The 14,802-nt window shown below is 42.5% G+C and overlaps 1 protein-coding gene and 1 long non-coding RNA gene across 2 annotated transcripts; one reads left to right on the forward strand and one right to left on the reverse strand.

Moving 5' to 3' along the window:
* Positions 1–6,611: 6,611 nt before the first annotated feature.
* On the reverse strand, positions 6,612–9,944 carry RGS2 (regulator of G protein signaling 2). Its single transcript, XM_025421020.3, has 5 exons — positions 9,784–9,944; positions 8,656–8,757; positions 8,491–8,552; positions 7,745–7,911; positions 6,612–7,471 (listed from the first exon to the last, which is right to left on the reverse strand). Exons 1-5 carry the CDS (start codon positions 9,891–9,893, stop codon positions 7,277–7,279), a joined length of 636 nt encoding a protein of 211 aa, XP_025276805.1. The 5' UTR covers positions 9,894–9,944; the 3' UTR covers positions 6,612–7,276.
* Positions 9,945–10,100: 156 nt separating this feature from the next.
* On the forward strand, positions 10,101–11,928 carry LOC112643169 (uncharacterized). The gene is made up of 2 exons (XR_003125677.3): positions 10,101–10,332; positions 11,232–11,928. It is a non-coding gene; the product is annotated as an uncharacterized LOC112643169 (long non-coding RNA).
* Positions 11,929–14,802: the final 2,874 nt, after the last annotated feature.

Consider the following 14,802-nt stretch of genomic DNA (forward strand, 5'->3'; position numbering starts at 1 on the left):
ATTTTGGTTTATGATCCATCACCTCAGACTCAGCCATTACCGCTATGTTCTTTAATTGGTAGCCACTAGCCACATGTGGCTACTGAACACTTGAAGCATGACTAGTGTGGATTTGAATATGCCATAAGTGTAAAGACACATTAGACTTAATAAGACTTAAAGGCTTAATTTTGAAGACTTAATAAGAAAAAAATATGACCTGTCTCTTTAATAATTTATTAAAGGGAGTACATGTTGCAATGATAATATTATTCTGAGTATACTGGGTTAAATAAAATATATTGTTAAAATTAACTTGTTTGCTTCTTTTTACATTTCTTAATGTGGTTTTAAAATTAAAAATGATATATGTTGCATATTACATGGTTTTTTTTTTTTTTTTTTTTTTTTGGCTGGATAGTACTACTTTGCTGATAGTGTAGTCAGTGTTGTTTCTGTTTTTTTTCTACACTCCCTGGATTAAAAAAAAATGACTCAAAGTTCAGAAATACTTCATCCATATTAACTTTTTCAATAGTAGATAGATTATTGACTTTTTCCCCCCAAATAGTTGTATGATGACCAAAATTATCTTTGACATTGTTGTGATTAGCCGTCCTACAATGTTAATCATTTTACTCGCAATTTTGTGGAATGTTACAGGGTTTTCGAAGTTCTGGAATCTGAACACAGAAGTAGGAGAAATAAGAAAGGGGTAGAACTTTAAGTCCTGACATTGAGGTCACCATGCTCAGTGGTCACTTCTGTAAAATCACGCTGTATGGGAATGTACTGGTTTGTGCCAAATGGAGATTTAACGTCATAAACTTCCCTGCGAGCAGGGCAAAGGTCAACTAAACACCACCTGCTTGTTAAAGTACAGCTTTATATCTGGTTTTTCTCAGACTCTACCACAGGTCATATAAACCGCGTATTTTTCTTAGTTTTTTTCAATATTGCACTTTCAAAATGCACTCATTGTAGAAAATTTGTGGTTGCATTCCAAAGCTCAAGACTGAGAGAATCATTTGGGATGGGAGTGGAATGGGCCTCTGTGAGATTGGAAGTTGAAAATGCATTAAAAACCAAAAAAAAAAAAAAAAAAAGAAAAAAAACAAAAAAACTACCAACCAAGAAAACCAAGTCCCTCCTCACCCCACAGAAGACGGCAGCAAATAGTTTCTTCTCATTTTCCTATTTGGCTCTTTTCTCTTTTTCATTATTTTGATTTTGATATGACGTCTGTACATGTCTAAGATATACACCAGCTAAATAAACACACAAGCCTCACTCCTAAGGGAAGTTTCCATATAGGTCAGTGCACTTTTTAAACCATATAAATATCAGATTAACTTGGGATTCCAGAAAATCTAATGTTAGGATCTTATCCAAGATCTGCATAGTTTACTTTTTTTCCCTCTCTAAATTTGCAAGGCAAAAATGTAGGGCCAAAATACAATCTTTGCAGACTTCCGAAAAAAATCTTTTTTGCGAATGAGTTTAGCAAACTTAAATGAAATCATTTATATCACTGCCTGCATTTTTTTTCACTGCATGCATTTTTATGGAAGAGTTTGTGAATCAATCAATCAATGAGCTAATCAGTTAATGGTCAATGGATACTAAGTATCTTTCACGCTTGGAACCCTACTAGTTACTCTGAAAATTAAGTAAAAATAAAACAAAATGGTACAATTTTCAACCACTTTGTTGGAAGATAAGACTCACACACCGGAAAAAAAAAAAAAAAAGACTGACACACCGTTGGCAACCTTTCATAGAGGTGAAACTTGATTTCTGAGCCTTGAGAAATGACTCAAATTTAAGGGAAGAGAGAGCAGTTCTAAGCAAGGGGAACGATTTGATCTAATAATGGGAGAAAAATAGTATATCTGAGGAACAATAAGAAATCCAGCTTTGATTGTTTCTGGTCAGTGGTGAGAAATAAGACTGGATAGGAAGAAGGAACAAATAGTAGAGGATTTTTAGCCTTCGGTATTAGAGTTTACCTTGATTCGGGAGATACCAGAGAGTTCATATTTTTTCTGGTCATAAGAGAAATTGAGGAACTCAGCATCCAAAAGGCAGTCTAGTGAATGAATTTTAGAAGCAGGACAGAGAACCTGAGGTCTACTCTGATCCAGTTGAGAGAATGACGACCATGGTGTGTAAACTTGGCTGTAACAGGAGAAGGGAAAGATGCCTGGGCTATTCTGAAGGAAGATTTCATAGATCCTGATGACTAGGATGGTTGATAATCTTACTGGAATCCATTTTTAAGAAAAATGAAGTGTGGCTTTTAGTTTTGAGCTTGAGCTTCCAGTCTTCCAGTTTCTGTCCTTCTCAGGGGATGACCATTTCTTCTACACTTTCACATCTCCCTTGCCCAGACAAACCCTTCATAAATGTTTGCCAAAATAATGAATCAACGAAATAGCTTTCAAATATACACCCCTACAAGAAAGATCTGCCTACAAAAATGTCATGGTACAATGCAGGATCGAGTCTTGTACCAACTTTATTTGAACTGTTTCTCCACCCTGAGTACTCTCCCCTTCATCCTTATGAAATCTACTCATTCGTCAAATCTCATAAAAAATGCCACTTCACTTTGTTCCTTGACTGACTTCAGCTAACGATATTTGCATTTCTCTTTTGGTAACTAGTCACCAGTCATAGCCCACCTTATGTTTTAACTTTTGTAAGTTATTTTGTCTGTTTATTTGAGTTTTTTTCTTTTCTTTTCTTTTAAAGAAGGCTCCATGCCCAGCACAGAGCCCAACACCTGAGATAGAGACCTGAGCTGACATCAAGAGTCAAATGCTTAATCTGACTGAGCCACCTACGTGCCCCTTATTTTGTGAGATATTTAATGGGTGCCTCTTGGAGGACAAGCTGTATGTCTTACATGTCTTTATATTTATTCCCTCTATGGCATAGACTAGTGTTCTGCATAGAGTAGGGGATGTATAATCTGCTATTGTCACACAGAATTATTTACTGGGTGGCACTGTCCTGGTTTAGGGGAATGGTGTTTCTTGTCTGGGCTATTAGTGCAGTCTCCTAGCTCGTCTTCCTGCCTCCAGGGCATCCTCCAAATTGCCATCCAAGCTATTTTTATACATTTTAGTTGAGATTGGTATCTATTACCTCAGAATAAAATCCCAATCTTTAATATTCAAAGCCTCTATCACCTGGTGCTGGGTTACACTTCTATAGCCATACTGGGCCCCATCCTCCACACAGAGTATGGTCTGGTCGTGCTAGATCATGGCCCCAGGGGCCTAATATCAGGCCTCTGTTTAATTCGATCACCTTAGGCTAGAATATACCTCTTATGTTGTAGATGATTCTCTCTCTCTCTCTCTCTCTCTCTTTTTTTAACCCTTCAGGCCACAGGAGAAGCTCTTTTGGGCTCTTATTGTCACTTCAAGCAACTCCAAGCTACTCCTCAGCTACAATGCTGAAAAAAACCCTCATCTCCTTGCCATTAACAACAACGTAAAAACTTGTTTTCCAAGGTTGTCAAAAGGCATCGAAGTCAATACAGGGAAATCTCCGTGCAGGTCAAAGCTCACTGTTTAATAGTAGCAAAGTTCTCTGTAAGCAGACTAACTTCTTTTTTTTATCTGTGATTGGGCTAACACAGGAAAACAAAGTGAGAAATAGGGTAGTGCTTGGCACAGGCAGGGCTGTCCTAAAGTCCAAATGCACAGTGCACCCCCATCTGTAAGACAATCAGTGCCAGCACTGATCATTGTGGTAAATCAAACGAGTCTACCAAAGACCCATTTCCTATGAAATTTTGAGTGATCACTTTAAGCCATGTCATTGAAACTCATATGTTGCCTCCCTATGCTCACATGAAAATAATACACAATTCTATTTTTTTCAGTGCATGAGATTGCTATATTTTGAAATGCTCCTGAGCTTAAAATATATGAAAAAAATGAAATACTATTAAAATAATTAGACTGGGGATGCCTGGGTGGCTCAGTGGTTTACAGCCTGCCCAGGGAGTGATCCATGGTCCTGGGATCAAGTCCCACATCGGGCTACCTTGCAGGGAGCCTGCTTCTCTCTGCTTATATCTCTGCCTCTCTCTCTATGTGTCTTTCATGTATAAATATATAAAATCTTAAAAAAAATGATTAGACTGTGGATCCTAAATATATGAACTCTGAGAAACTAGAACATTAAGTAATATTTATTTGTGGAGGTATGTGGCTTCTAATCTTAAATCTGTTTCTGTTTGTTCCACACTAGAGAACATTGAAAAATACCACCTGATTAAAGCCTGTGCTTTTAGCAGCCCTGAAAAAGTCAAAACTCTTGTTTTTTGGTTACTATAATCTGGCTTCTCCTTCGATCAAAGGCCAAAAGTTACAGGGAACATGCTGAATAAGAGGTATTTATTTTTTTCCAAAAGGAAAACTCTACAGATATTTTCAGACATTTGAGCCTATGGGCCTTTTAAAACCTTGTACTTATTTCCTTGTGCATGTGTAGATACTTCTTATTTCACCAAAATTTGTTTACAAGACTTTTTAATACGCCTTCTTTTATTCAGCAATGATTTATGTAGCTTCCACTGTGTGCCAGGCAAGGTGCTAGGTGTTGGGATTCAGGAATGAGCAGCAAAAGACACAGCCTTCAAATTGTGCTATCCACGATCTGGGGGAGAAGTCAGAATTATCAAATAATCATACAAATTACTGAGAATTTTATTAGCGCTCTAAATTAGAGAACCTGGTGCTATGAGAATGTCTAAAAAGGGATGTGACCTAGGTAAGGAGGTCAGGGAAAGCTTCCCCTGGGGAAGTGACAATTGCTTGGATCTATGAATGATGAGTAAAAGCTAAAATTGCATTCCACGCAGAGGGACTATTACGTGCAAAGGTTCTGTGGACCAGGGGCATACTTCCCACAACGGGAACGAAAGTAGGCCAGTGTGGCCAGCAGAGCTGGGAAAACAAGGTTGGAGTGGAAGGAGGAGTCAAGCCATGCAGGTGTTAGGCTATATAGGGGACTGCCTTTATTCTAATTGTTTGGAAAATCTGTCAATGGTTTATAAGCAATAAGAGACAAAATCACGCTTGTTTTGAAAGGATTCCCAGAGTTAAAAAGCAAGGGACACATAGAAGTAGGGGTAAGAATAAGGGGAGTAGAGACCATTTCCGTCACACAGGCATCAGATGTTGGCATCTTTGATCGGGGTGGCTACAGAAAGTAGGCTAGAAATATATTTGAGCTAATATAAATAGGACTGGGTAGCTAATTGAATATATGGCATGACTCCTGAGTTTCTCTGTTGGCCAAAACCTTCCCAAATTAAGGCATATGCAGACCTGACATACTCATTCTCTTAAGAAATGTCTCTTTCAATAACCCTTCAGAATTCATTTATTCAAACACTGTTTATAGAGCACCTATTATGTATTATCCTGGCCGGTGGTGTTGCAGGAGTGGAAGAGGCAGTCTTTCATGGAGCTTTTGACTGTTGACACCAGACACTTTGGGTAAAATGGAAATTAGTGCCAGCACAATGAAGACAATATTTAAACTATGGGGTATGTGTGTGGGGGGGTAGTGGTGGAGGGGAGGTGATGGTGGTCAATTTTTCTTTTGGCAAATCAGAATGCCTTTTTTTTTTTTTTTTTTTTAAGTGCTTTAAAGCCCCTTACTACCTCCCAGGCAGTGGGATAGACAGGAAGATGTACATTGAGGAACTGGGGAAGATGAGGACTCCCAAGGTCATAAAGCTATGAGAAATTATTGCTTAGGTTCAGGTCTTGCAAATCTGAGATGAAGGCTCTCTCTCTCCTTTCTAAAACTAAGACTATAATCAAGGAAGTTGGAAAAGAAGCCTACTGAAGAAGAGTATTCCTTTTCTAAATAACCGGTTTGAAAAAATAACAGATTCTAGTCCTTTCACCCTTGACTAGGAAAAGAGCACATTCCTCGATGAAGTTTAAGAACAAAAGTGTGCTTCTTTTGCCTTCATCATAAGCTGACATAACATAGTCAGTTTCTTTATTGGCCAGAGGAAGCAGGAGAATCAGGAAAATTCTGATTTTTGTATTGATCATGGAGGTGAACAATTTCAGGTATGCATCTTGGAAGTTCATGCCAGTACCCTGTAGGGGAGCCTGGAACCAGGGGAAATAAAAAAGGCAGGCCTACATTCACCTTATTTGGTTTCTTTTTTCATTTGAGAAGCTGAGTTATGTGAACTATTCTGGTGCTTTGCCTCCATTACGTTATTTTACTTCTCAGCTAGTCTTTAGTAGATACCCACGAAGGGCTTTAAGGTCAGTGGTTTTTGTTTTCATTAACAACAAGCTTATATTAGAAAGTCTGATCCCAGGGTGGTTCTAAGGAGGCGGTCTGACTTTTCTTGGTCTACCTAATGTTTATTAGGTTTAAAAGAGACGTTAACTGCAGGGAAGACATACTCCTATCACTTCTCATTTCTGAGCACTGTCAATTCTTACTCGACAGGCACATCACCTGGTGTACCTCTCCTTTACTGGAAAAGGGTTTCTCTTGTAGCTGCCATATTAACAGCACTCCTCCCCTCCCTCACAACCCACAACCCCCTCCCCCATGTCTGAACCGAATAGTCAATGACATTATTTATCAAAATAAATTTATTAAAAGTATTCAAAGACCACGTCAAAGTTTAGCTGCCTTCAGGACAGTTTTTGGCACTCATCATGAACAATGTAGTTTCCTACACAACAGCACTCGTTCTGTTCTAACACTTAACAATTCAAACAGACCATTTCAGTTTTAGTGTTACAGGAGACAACAGTACTGATGATCTGTAGTCGTATGAACTTCAACACCCTTGCACACAGTAAACATTTTAATATTACTTATTCTAAATAACTAAAACTAAAACCACTATGTGGTAATGGACTGAATTAGGGAAAGATATACAGCCAGCTAGCTAAGGCCACATAATCCCAGACCTATTGATTTTAAATGTGTTTGGACCAACAGTGTCACATCAGACCTTTGGGTCTCCCATTCCTGCCTTTCCAGTGTGAGTGAGACACACCACATTTGGACCACCTTCTCCCTGGGTTCTAGACAGAGCTATGGGAGCCGTCCCAACACAAGCTTCTCCTACACAGTCACCAGCTTCCTGATTCACTAACTCTGAATCAATAGTTCTGAGTGATGTTTCCTGAACACCCAGGCTAAATTCAAGGTCAGTCTTTTTGGAAGGTCGCAGCCTTTCCCCTTAGGAACAAAATGAAATGTCCTCCACTCTTGGGCTCCCCTTTTCGTCTCATGTAGCATGGGGCTCTGTGGCGATCTGTGGCTTTTTACACAAGTCCTGATAGAATTCTGACTCCAAGAAACGGGGATAAGAGTTGTTCTCCATCAAGCTGTAGACCCTTTTCTGGGCGGTTGTAAAGCAGCCACTTGTAGCTTCTTGTATGTTTTGGGCAATCAGAGTTTTGGTTTGAAAGTCTATGTTTATCTGAAATTAAAAAAAAAAGTGGTTTATTCCATATTCAAAGCTAGGGACTGATACCTATTTAATCGTTGAAAACAAGCAGCAAAAACTATAATGTGTGATGAGCTTCATTAGCCAAGTCATTGAAGAAATGAAATTAAGCGAATTAAAAACTAGAATTAGTTTCTTGAAACAATCTTGTCCCTCCCCCCTTTAATTTAATGTCTTTTTGTTTCATTTTGGTGCTAAGAATATTCAAAATATGCTGAATTGAAGTTCTTTTTTTGCCCCCCTTACCTCTTTAGGTGCTTCTTTTTCTATGAAATCAGTATATATTTTCCTTGCTTTGGAGGACAGCTTTTGGGGTGACTTGGTTTTTTTGAAGTCTTCGCAGGCCAGCCAGAACTCAATATTTTCTTCACAAAACTCAGATTTTAAAAAAGCCCTGAATGCAGCAAGACCATCTGGGGAGGAAGAAAGGGGGGAAAAAACATGCAGAATGTAAACTGGGTGACCAATTAATGCCTTAAAATTTTTCCAGAACTACCATTCTCCCATCCCTATATTTTATTTATTTCTAAATGATGGCAATTTTCTATATTTCACTCAAACTTGTAACCCTCAGAATTTAGCCTTTTAAAGACTAAGATGCTAATAGGCAAAATGCATAAGCTGGCACACTGCTACAAAATATACTTAACTTTGCTTTTAATGCAAATATTTAGAGGGGAACCTAAATTCTCTGGGCTCCAAACCTCCTGGAAACCTTGTATGCAATGGAAAAAGCTGATTCAATTCAACCTTAAGGAAGAGCAACTGCCCCTACAATTTGGGCTACTTTTCCTTCCCTATCTACAGTGAAGAAACCATGTATTTCTATGGTTAAACAGGAAATAAAGGAGAAAAATAGGCATTAGATCTTTAGTGATTGCAAATTTGAATTCCCCTTGAGCAATCTGCTTTTCTGTTGTGAACACCTTTGTGGACTCTTGTGATATTTGTGATATCTTGTGAAATGGATCAAATTCAAAAGGTTAACTTACATTTACTGGCTAGCAGCTCATCAAACGCTTCTGACCACAGCTGTGCTTCCTCAGGAGAAGGCCTGCAAAAGAAGGTCTGCTCATTAGCTCGTGCACATCAGAATTCCTCTTTTCAGCTCAGCAGCTAGCTATTCATGTTCGCAAATACAAGATTTTTCAACTTACTTGATGAAGGTTTGCTGTTTGCTTTTCTTGCCATTTTTGGGCTTCCCAGGAGACGACGAATTTTGTAAGAAGTAGCTCAAACGGGTCTTCCAATCTTTTAATCTTAAAAAGAAAAAAAAAAAGATATTCACTAAGTGACAACGTTTGAAATTGCTGTGGCAGCTGAAGGCATTTTTACCAAATAAAGCCACCCAGTAGCAACAAGAATCTTCAAGTCAGTCTTACTCATTTTACATTTAAACCTAGCACCTACGTGCTTAACGCAATTAGTTTCATCCCTTCATCTGAGCAGAAGTACTACTCTCATAACCAAGGGTAAGTCTACCTAGGACATTTAAATGAATTTAGATGGCATATTTCAAAAAGACAGATGCAATTTCTGACCCACAAAAGACCGCAGTTTTTCTGCAGCCTTGATTACAATTCTGAGACATTTCACACTTGAAGAAACCTAACACTGGAACTGCTTGGAGCCAGTGGGTGTTCATTTCCCTCCTACCCTTAGAGCAAGAGGCTCTGGACCACTCCAGAAGCCATGAGGCAGGGGGTGTATGTGTGTCCGAGAGAGAGAGAGAGAGAGAGAGAGAGAGAGACTGAGTTCCCCTGCCCCAGCCCAACTACAACACTCATTTTAAGCAGATGATGCCTAACGATGATTTGCTGCACAATCTTTAGTGGGTGAATTAAGCAATTCAGTCAAAAAAAAAAAAAAAGCGATTTTAAAACGAGTATGTTCAGAACCAGCCAAAATATTCCAATCCGGAAGCTGTGCAAGCTGATCAGAACTTATAATGCAAGGCACCAGTGCTGGGGATGTGCTTCGGCCCCAGGATCCTCGGCTGCTACCTTAGACGCAGGGGCCACAAAGCCAACCTGCGAGGTCTTAGCCTCCTCATCCTCCTCCTCACCACCGCCTCCCTATCTAACATGCTCTCAGTCCTAAACTACCCGAGAGTCCTTGGCTCACGCACGCCAGATTGAACCTTACTTAGCTAACTGCCCTCTTCCACATTTTCGCTTTTCCCTGCAGAGGCGCGGGTCGCAGGGTTTCCTAACGTCATCCCGTTCGCAGCAAACCCGGAGCGCCAGGTGCGCAGCGCGGGGCGGGCGCCCGAGGGCCGTACTCACAGGGTCCGCTTCATCTTTTCCCGCTTCTCCTCGTGCTTGGGGCTGCTGCTCGAGCTCTTGTCCATGGATCCGCAGTCGTGCTGGACGGCCAGGAACATGGCACTTTGCATCGTCCACCGCCTGCCGGGGCCGCAGCTCTGCGCGGCGGGGCGCGGGCGCCGCCTTTATGGGCGGCGGCGGGGAGGGGGCGGGGCCTCCGCCGCCGGGCCCGCCCCCCGAGGGCACCGATTGGTCGGCTGCACCCGGGCGCGGGGGCGGGCGGCCCGGCCCGCGGCGGTCACGGGCGCCGCCGAAGGCTCTCGAAGCGAGGTGGGCTGACGTCCGGGGCTCCGGCTCCGGCTCCGGCTCCGTGCGCGCTCGGGCCCTCGCGGCGGCTCGCGGGGTTGCGTGTGGGATCGGACCGGGACGCCTCGCCGCCAGCCGCGCCCCGGCCACGGGACGACGGGACGACGGGACGACGGGAGGGGGCGCTCCCGGCCCTGGAGGGGTGCAGGCTCCGGCGGGGAGAGGCTGCTGGGAGCGGACCAGGGTGCAAGTGCTTTATTTTGAGTTAAGATGTTTTCCAACCCCCCGCCCTTGTTTTTTGGAGAGCGCGCCCTCTTCCCACGCCTCATTTCTTGCAAACAGGCCGCGGGGAGACCCTCCCCTCTTCCGCTGTGCGACTCCGTTGAGTTGGGAGGGGGGGAAAAGATGAAAGGGAGGGGCGGGGCGGGGGCGGGGGGCAGGGGCGGGGGGGCAGGGCATGGGGGACAGGGTCAGGGGAGGGGGCGGGAGGGCCGGGGTGGGGGCAGGGGAGTGGGGCAGGGTCAGCGTCAGGTGGGGGAAGGAGCAGGGGCGGGGGGGCCGGGGCGGGGGCGCAGGGGCGGGGGGGCAGGGCATGGGGGACAGGGTCAGGGGAGGGGGCGGGAGGGCCGGGGTGGGGGCAGGGGAGTGGGGCAGGGTCAGCGTCAGGTGGGGGAAGGAGCAGGGACGGGGGGGCCGGGGCGGGGGCGCAGGGGCGGGGGGGCAGGGCATGGGGGACAGGGTCAGGGGAGGGGGCGGGAGGGCCGGGGTGGGGGCAGGGGAGTGGGGCAGGGTCAGGGTCAGGTGGGGGAAGGAGCAGGGGCAGGGGGGGCCGGGGCGGGGCGCGGGGGACGGGGGCGGGGGTGGGGCAGGGGAGTGGGGCAGGGGCGGGGGGGCCGGGGCGGGGGCGCGGGGGACGGGGGCGGGGGTGGGGCAGGGGCGGGGGCAGCGACCCCCGCGCGGCCGGGGGGTGGGGTGGGGGGGGGCATCCCGGAACCTTGCGGGGACTGAACGGTAAGCAGGGAAGGAACCGGAGAAAGGGACTTTATCCGACGGCCGTGTTTTAAGAGGGTGTGCAGCCTTGCTCCCCGCAACCTGCGTGATTGGGTCTTCCCGTGGGGTTGCAAAGCTTTTTCTCCGAAATCCTTGGTTGCTTCTCCTTCCAGGACAGAGAAGTCCCAGCTCTCCTCACGAGGAGACGGAGGGAAACACCAAGACGTGGAAACTGTGATGCGCCAGAGCCATCCTCGTCCTGGGAGTGCAAGGATGCAGGGTTTCCTCATGAGTCATTCTTGGCTGAGAATTTACCAGAACACTTAATAACTTGCAAAGTGGGGGAGGGAGGAGAAGAAGACGTGAAGGGTTTACTTGCATAATTTGGTGATTGTTCAAAAAATCATCTGTGCGAAGGCCGGCTTTAAGTGTTTTTGAGTGGGAAGGACAAACGGAGAAGGTCCACAGTCGATGACCTCAACACAATTCACTCCTTGATTTCAGGTATCAGAGCCGTACAGTGGAATATTCAGATGGTTTCCCCATCAAGCATTTAAGTACAAAGTAAGACTCACAGCAAGGTATTGATTAGGCTACAGATACTCTCCGAGCTTTGCATTAGAACTGCCAAAAGGAAATTGGAGCTAGTTTAACTTCGTGCAGTGAGCAGCCAGTAGTTGACATGTAGGGTAAAATCTGCAGTTACTACTAAAGAGAACAGCCATGTAGTTCATTATGGAAAGGGAAAAAAAAAAAAACATTTGGATTTCAGTAATAAATACTTCAAGATGTGTTTGTGAAATGTAAGAATGCTGTTTTTCTCATGCATATACTCTGTCTCTACAAGAACCTTGCATAGTATTTCCATCAGTTTTCACGTTCTGATTATTCAATACTTACTAAATGCGTGTGATCCCTGGGTGGCGCAGCGGTTTGGTGCCTGCCTTTGGCCCAGGGCGCGATCCTGGAGACCCGGGATCGAATCCCACGTCGGGCTCCCGGTGCATGGAGCCTGCTTCTCCCTCTGCCTGTGTCTCTGCCTCTCTCTCTCTCTCTGTGACTATCATAAATAAATAAAAATTGAAAAAAAATAAAATAAATGCGTGTGATAAATAGCCCCTCTCTTTTTTTGTTTTTTGCCAGTATAAACCTTAATACATCATTCACTTAGAACCTTGGATGGTAGTATGCATCCATAGTGGAAGGTCCAAGAGTTCTCATTAAGAAGCAGCAAGGAGAGAGAGCTGGACCTGCGTCTGGAGACCTAATTAGAGTCTTGGCTTAACCAATAAATGCTAAGTAACTGTTGGGACGGTCTCATCACACCCCCTGGAGCCCCAGTTTCTCATTTGTGCTAAGACTAGTGTATCTTTTTTGCCAATCTTATTAGACATTATGTGACTCATGTGAGGGGCCTTTGTAAATTCTAAAGTACAGAGGTTTGGTATTGTAAATTCGCACATATGTGAAAAAGGAAATATAGCTATTCAAGGGAGAAAATCATTAAAGGTTTAACTCAGTTAATTAGGTTATAAATGTGCAAATATGATTAAAATACCAAAATGATGTGTCAGATTTGTAAAGGCTTAAGCTCATAATAAGATACTTAACAAAAGCTTTCTGGATAATAAGCAAATAAGGAAAACAGTTTGCCATTTTTACTTTTTCAGAGATCTCTAAGCCAGGGAAGTTAGATCATCTCAATATATTCACAAAAGTGAATATATATGTATCTGTGTAAACAACTGTTTAAATGTAGACCATTTTAGATGTTTCTGTGTTTAATGTAATTATTTGCTTTTTTCATAAACCGTTTCTGATGGACAACTGATGGCAGCAAATTTAATTTTTTCCTGAAGATTATGAGGTCAGTTGATAAGTCACTGTGTAATGGTTGATCATTTCTGTGTGTAAAGTGATTTGAAGAGTTAGGGCAAGACCTGTTTCAGACTGATAAAACTTTTAGTCAAAAAATTGCCATGCTAATGTCATTTATAAGGGCTGCAGACATAGATTTAAAGCAAAAACTACAATGTTTGATGACTCCCCCCCCCCTTTTTTTTTTGTTGCAAGTGGCTTTTAGGTAAATGGGATGGCTCAACATTAAGATGACACATATTTTCCATTCTGTGGTGGAGGGAGAAACAATGCAATAGGTTGTAAATATTGCACAGCAAAACCACAGTTTGGTTTGCTGGAGAATATACATTCTCAATGTTGAATCTACCGTGCCCTCTACTGGAGAGGTTCTCAGAAGCCATTAGTGGTGGAGGTGGTTCTCCAAGTGGTTCTTGAACTTTTTGTATTTAAAAAAAAAATTAAATTACGGAAGAAGGCAAACAAAAAAATACAAGTCTCTAACAATACCAAAAGTAGAATATGGAAAGGAAAAGTCTCCCTGCCACAATTCTCCCCTCTGTATGCTCTTGCCACTGTAAGCTGTTATTACTAAGAATTATTCTTATTAGCTAAACTTGTTTATACATAGTAAGTTTCATACTTAGGCTTTAGAATTTAAGAACCAAGGGAAATGCTTAAAGAACACACAAGAATCATTCTGTGTATTACTCCATGCTTTGTTTTTTTTCAGTCAATAAAATATCTTAGTTCTTAAGTTTGTAAAAGCTATAAACCTGTTGCTTACCTCACAAAATCATAAATTGGTGGTAGGCTTAAAAGAAAGGGGGGATAAAAAACCCTAAGAAGTTAAGTGCTCTGTGGCAAAGGGTGTGATGAGTAATTGGAAAAAAAGGAAAGTTTTAATACTGTGATTGTTGAGAGTATTTAAGGAAGTAAGACACCTACCTGTCCTTTACTCTCCCTCCCTCCAACCGCCTCCCCCTTTCCTTCTTTCTTTTCTTTCTTTTCTTTTCTTTTCTTTTCTTTTCTTTTCTTTTCTTTTCTTTTCTTTTCTTTTCTTTTTTTTCTTTTCTTTTCTTTTTTTTCTTTTTTTTTCTTTTCTTTCTTTTCTTTTCTTTCTTTCTTTTTCTTTTGAGGGAGAGGAGTCTCATTTAACTTTAATTGGTGGAATTTTTTTTTTTTAACAGAATGAACACACGACCCCAAAAGATCCTATGCTTTTCTTCTTAATATGATCTGAGTTTTTAATGTCTTTCTTAGAATGCCGTTTGCATACCCAGAGGTGATAAGAGAGAAAGTTAGTGTTTCTGTTGGGAGTGAATCAGAATTCCAACATAATACTTGACATGTACTACCGAGGAGTAATTTTACCAATCTTTGCATTGGTAATTCCAGTTAGAGCACGTCTATGGTTCTGCCTTAAATTCATCCATGATGTGGGGTATGTCCTACTTCAGTGCAGGCAGGGCCTAATCAATTTGAGAACACTTTCCTCACTAAAGCAACTAGATGCTCTTTGAAAACCAGCATCATGATGTACTAGTCCCGCACCACCTCCAGATAAAAAATTCTAACATGTATTGAAATATCTCCAATAGGTTTCTATAGTTATTAGACATTATTCCTAATATATTAGGGCATAATTGCTAATATTAGGGCATTATTGCTAGTGTGTGCCCATAGCCACCGCTCTCTTCTGTGACCATACACTCCACAGAATCTCAAGGGACAGTTATGATTTAAATCCCTTCTTTTTTTTTTTTTTTAAATCCCTTCTTTATAGAATAAGTTACATAGCTAGTATATTGTTTATAAAGTGGGGAGAGCTAAGAGTTTATTTCCTGGCATTTCTTTTGCCTGGGATTTTAATTTCTGTGCACAGAA

This window comes from Canis lupus, chromosome 38 (assembly GCF_003254725.2).
Source record: "Canis lupus dingo isolate Sandy chromosome 38, ASM325472v2, whole genome shotgun sequence".
NCBI lineage: Eukaryota > Metazoa > Chordata > Mammalia > Carnivora > Canidae > Canis > Canis lupus.

Bases quoted from the DNA above. Each gene is read 5' to 3' on its own strand.
- RGS2 (XM_025421020.3), bottom strand. From the start codon at position 9,893: ATGCAAAGTGCCATGTTCCTGGCCGTCCAGCACGACTGCGGATCCATG. The intron at 7,912-8,490 runs GTAAGTTAACCT...CTTCCTCCCCAG, and splicing joins TGAGCTGCTAGCCAGTAAAT to ATGGTCTTGCTGCATTCAGG. The intron at 7,472-7,744 runs GTAAGGGGGGCA...TTTTAATTTCAG, and splicing joins AAAAAGAAGCACCTAAAGAG to ATAAACATAGACTTTCAAAC.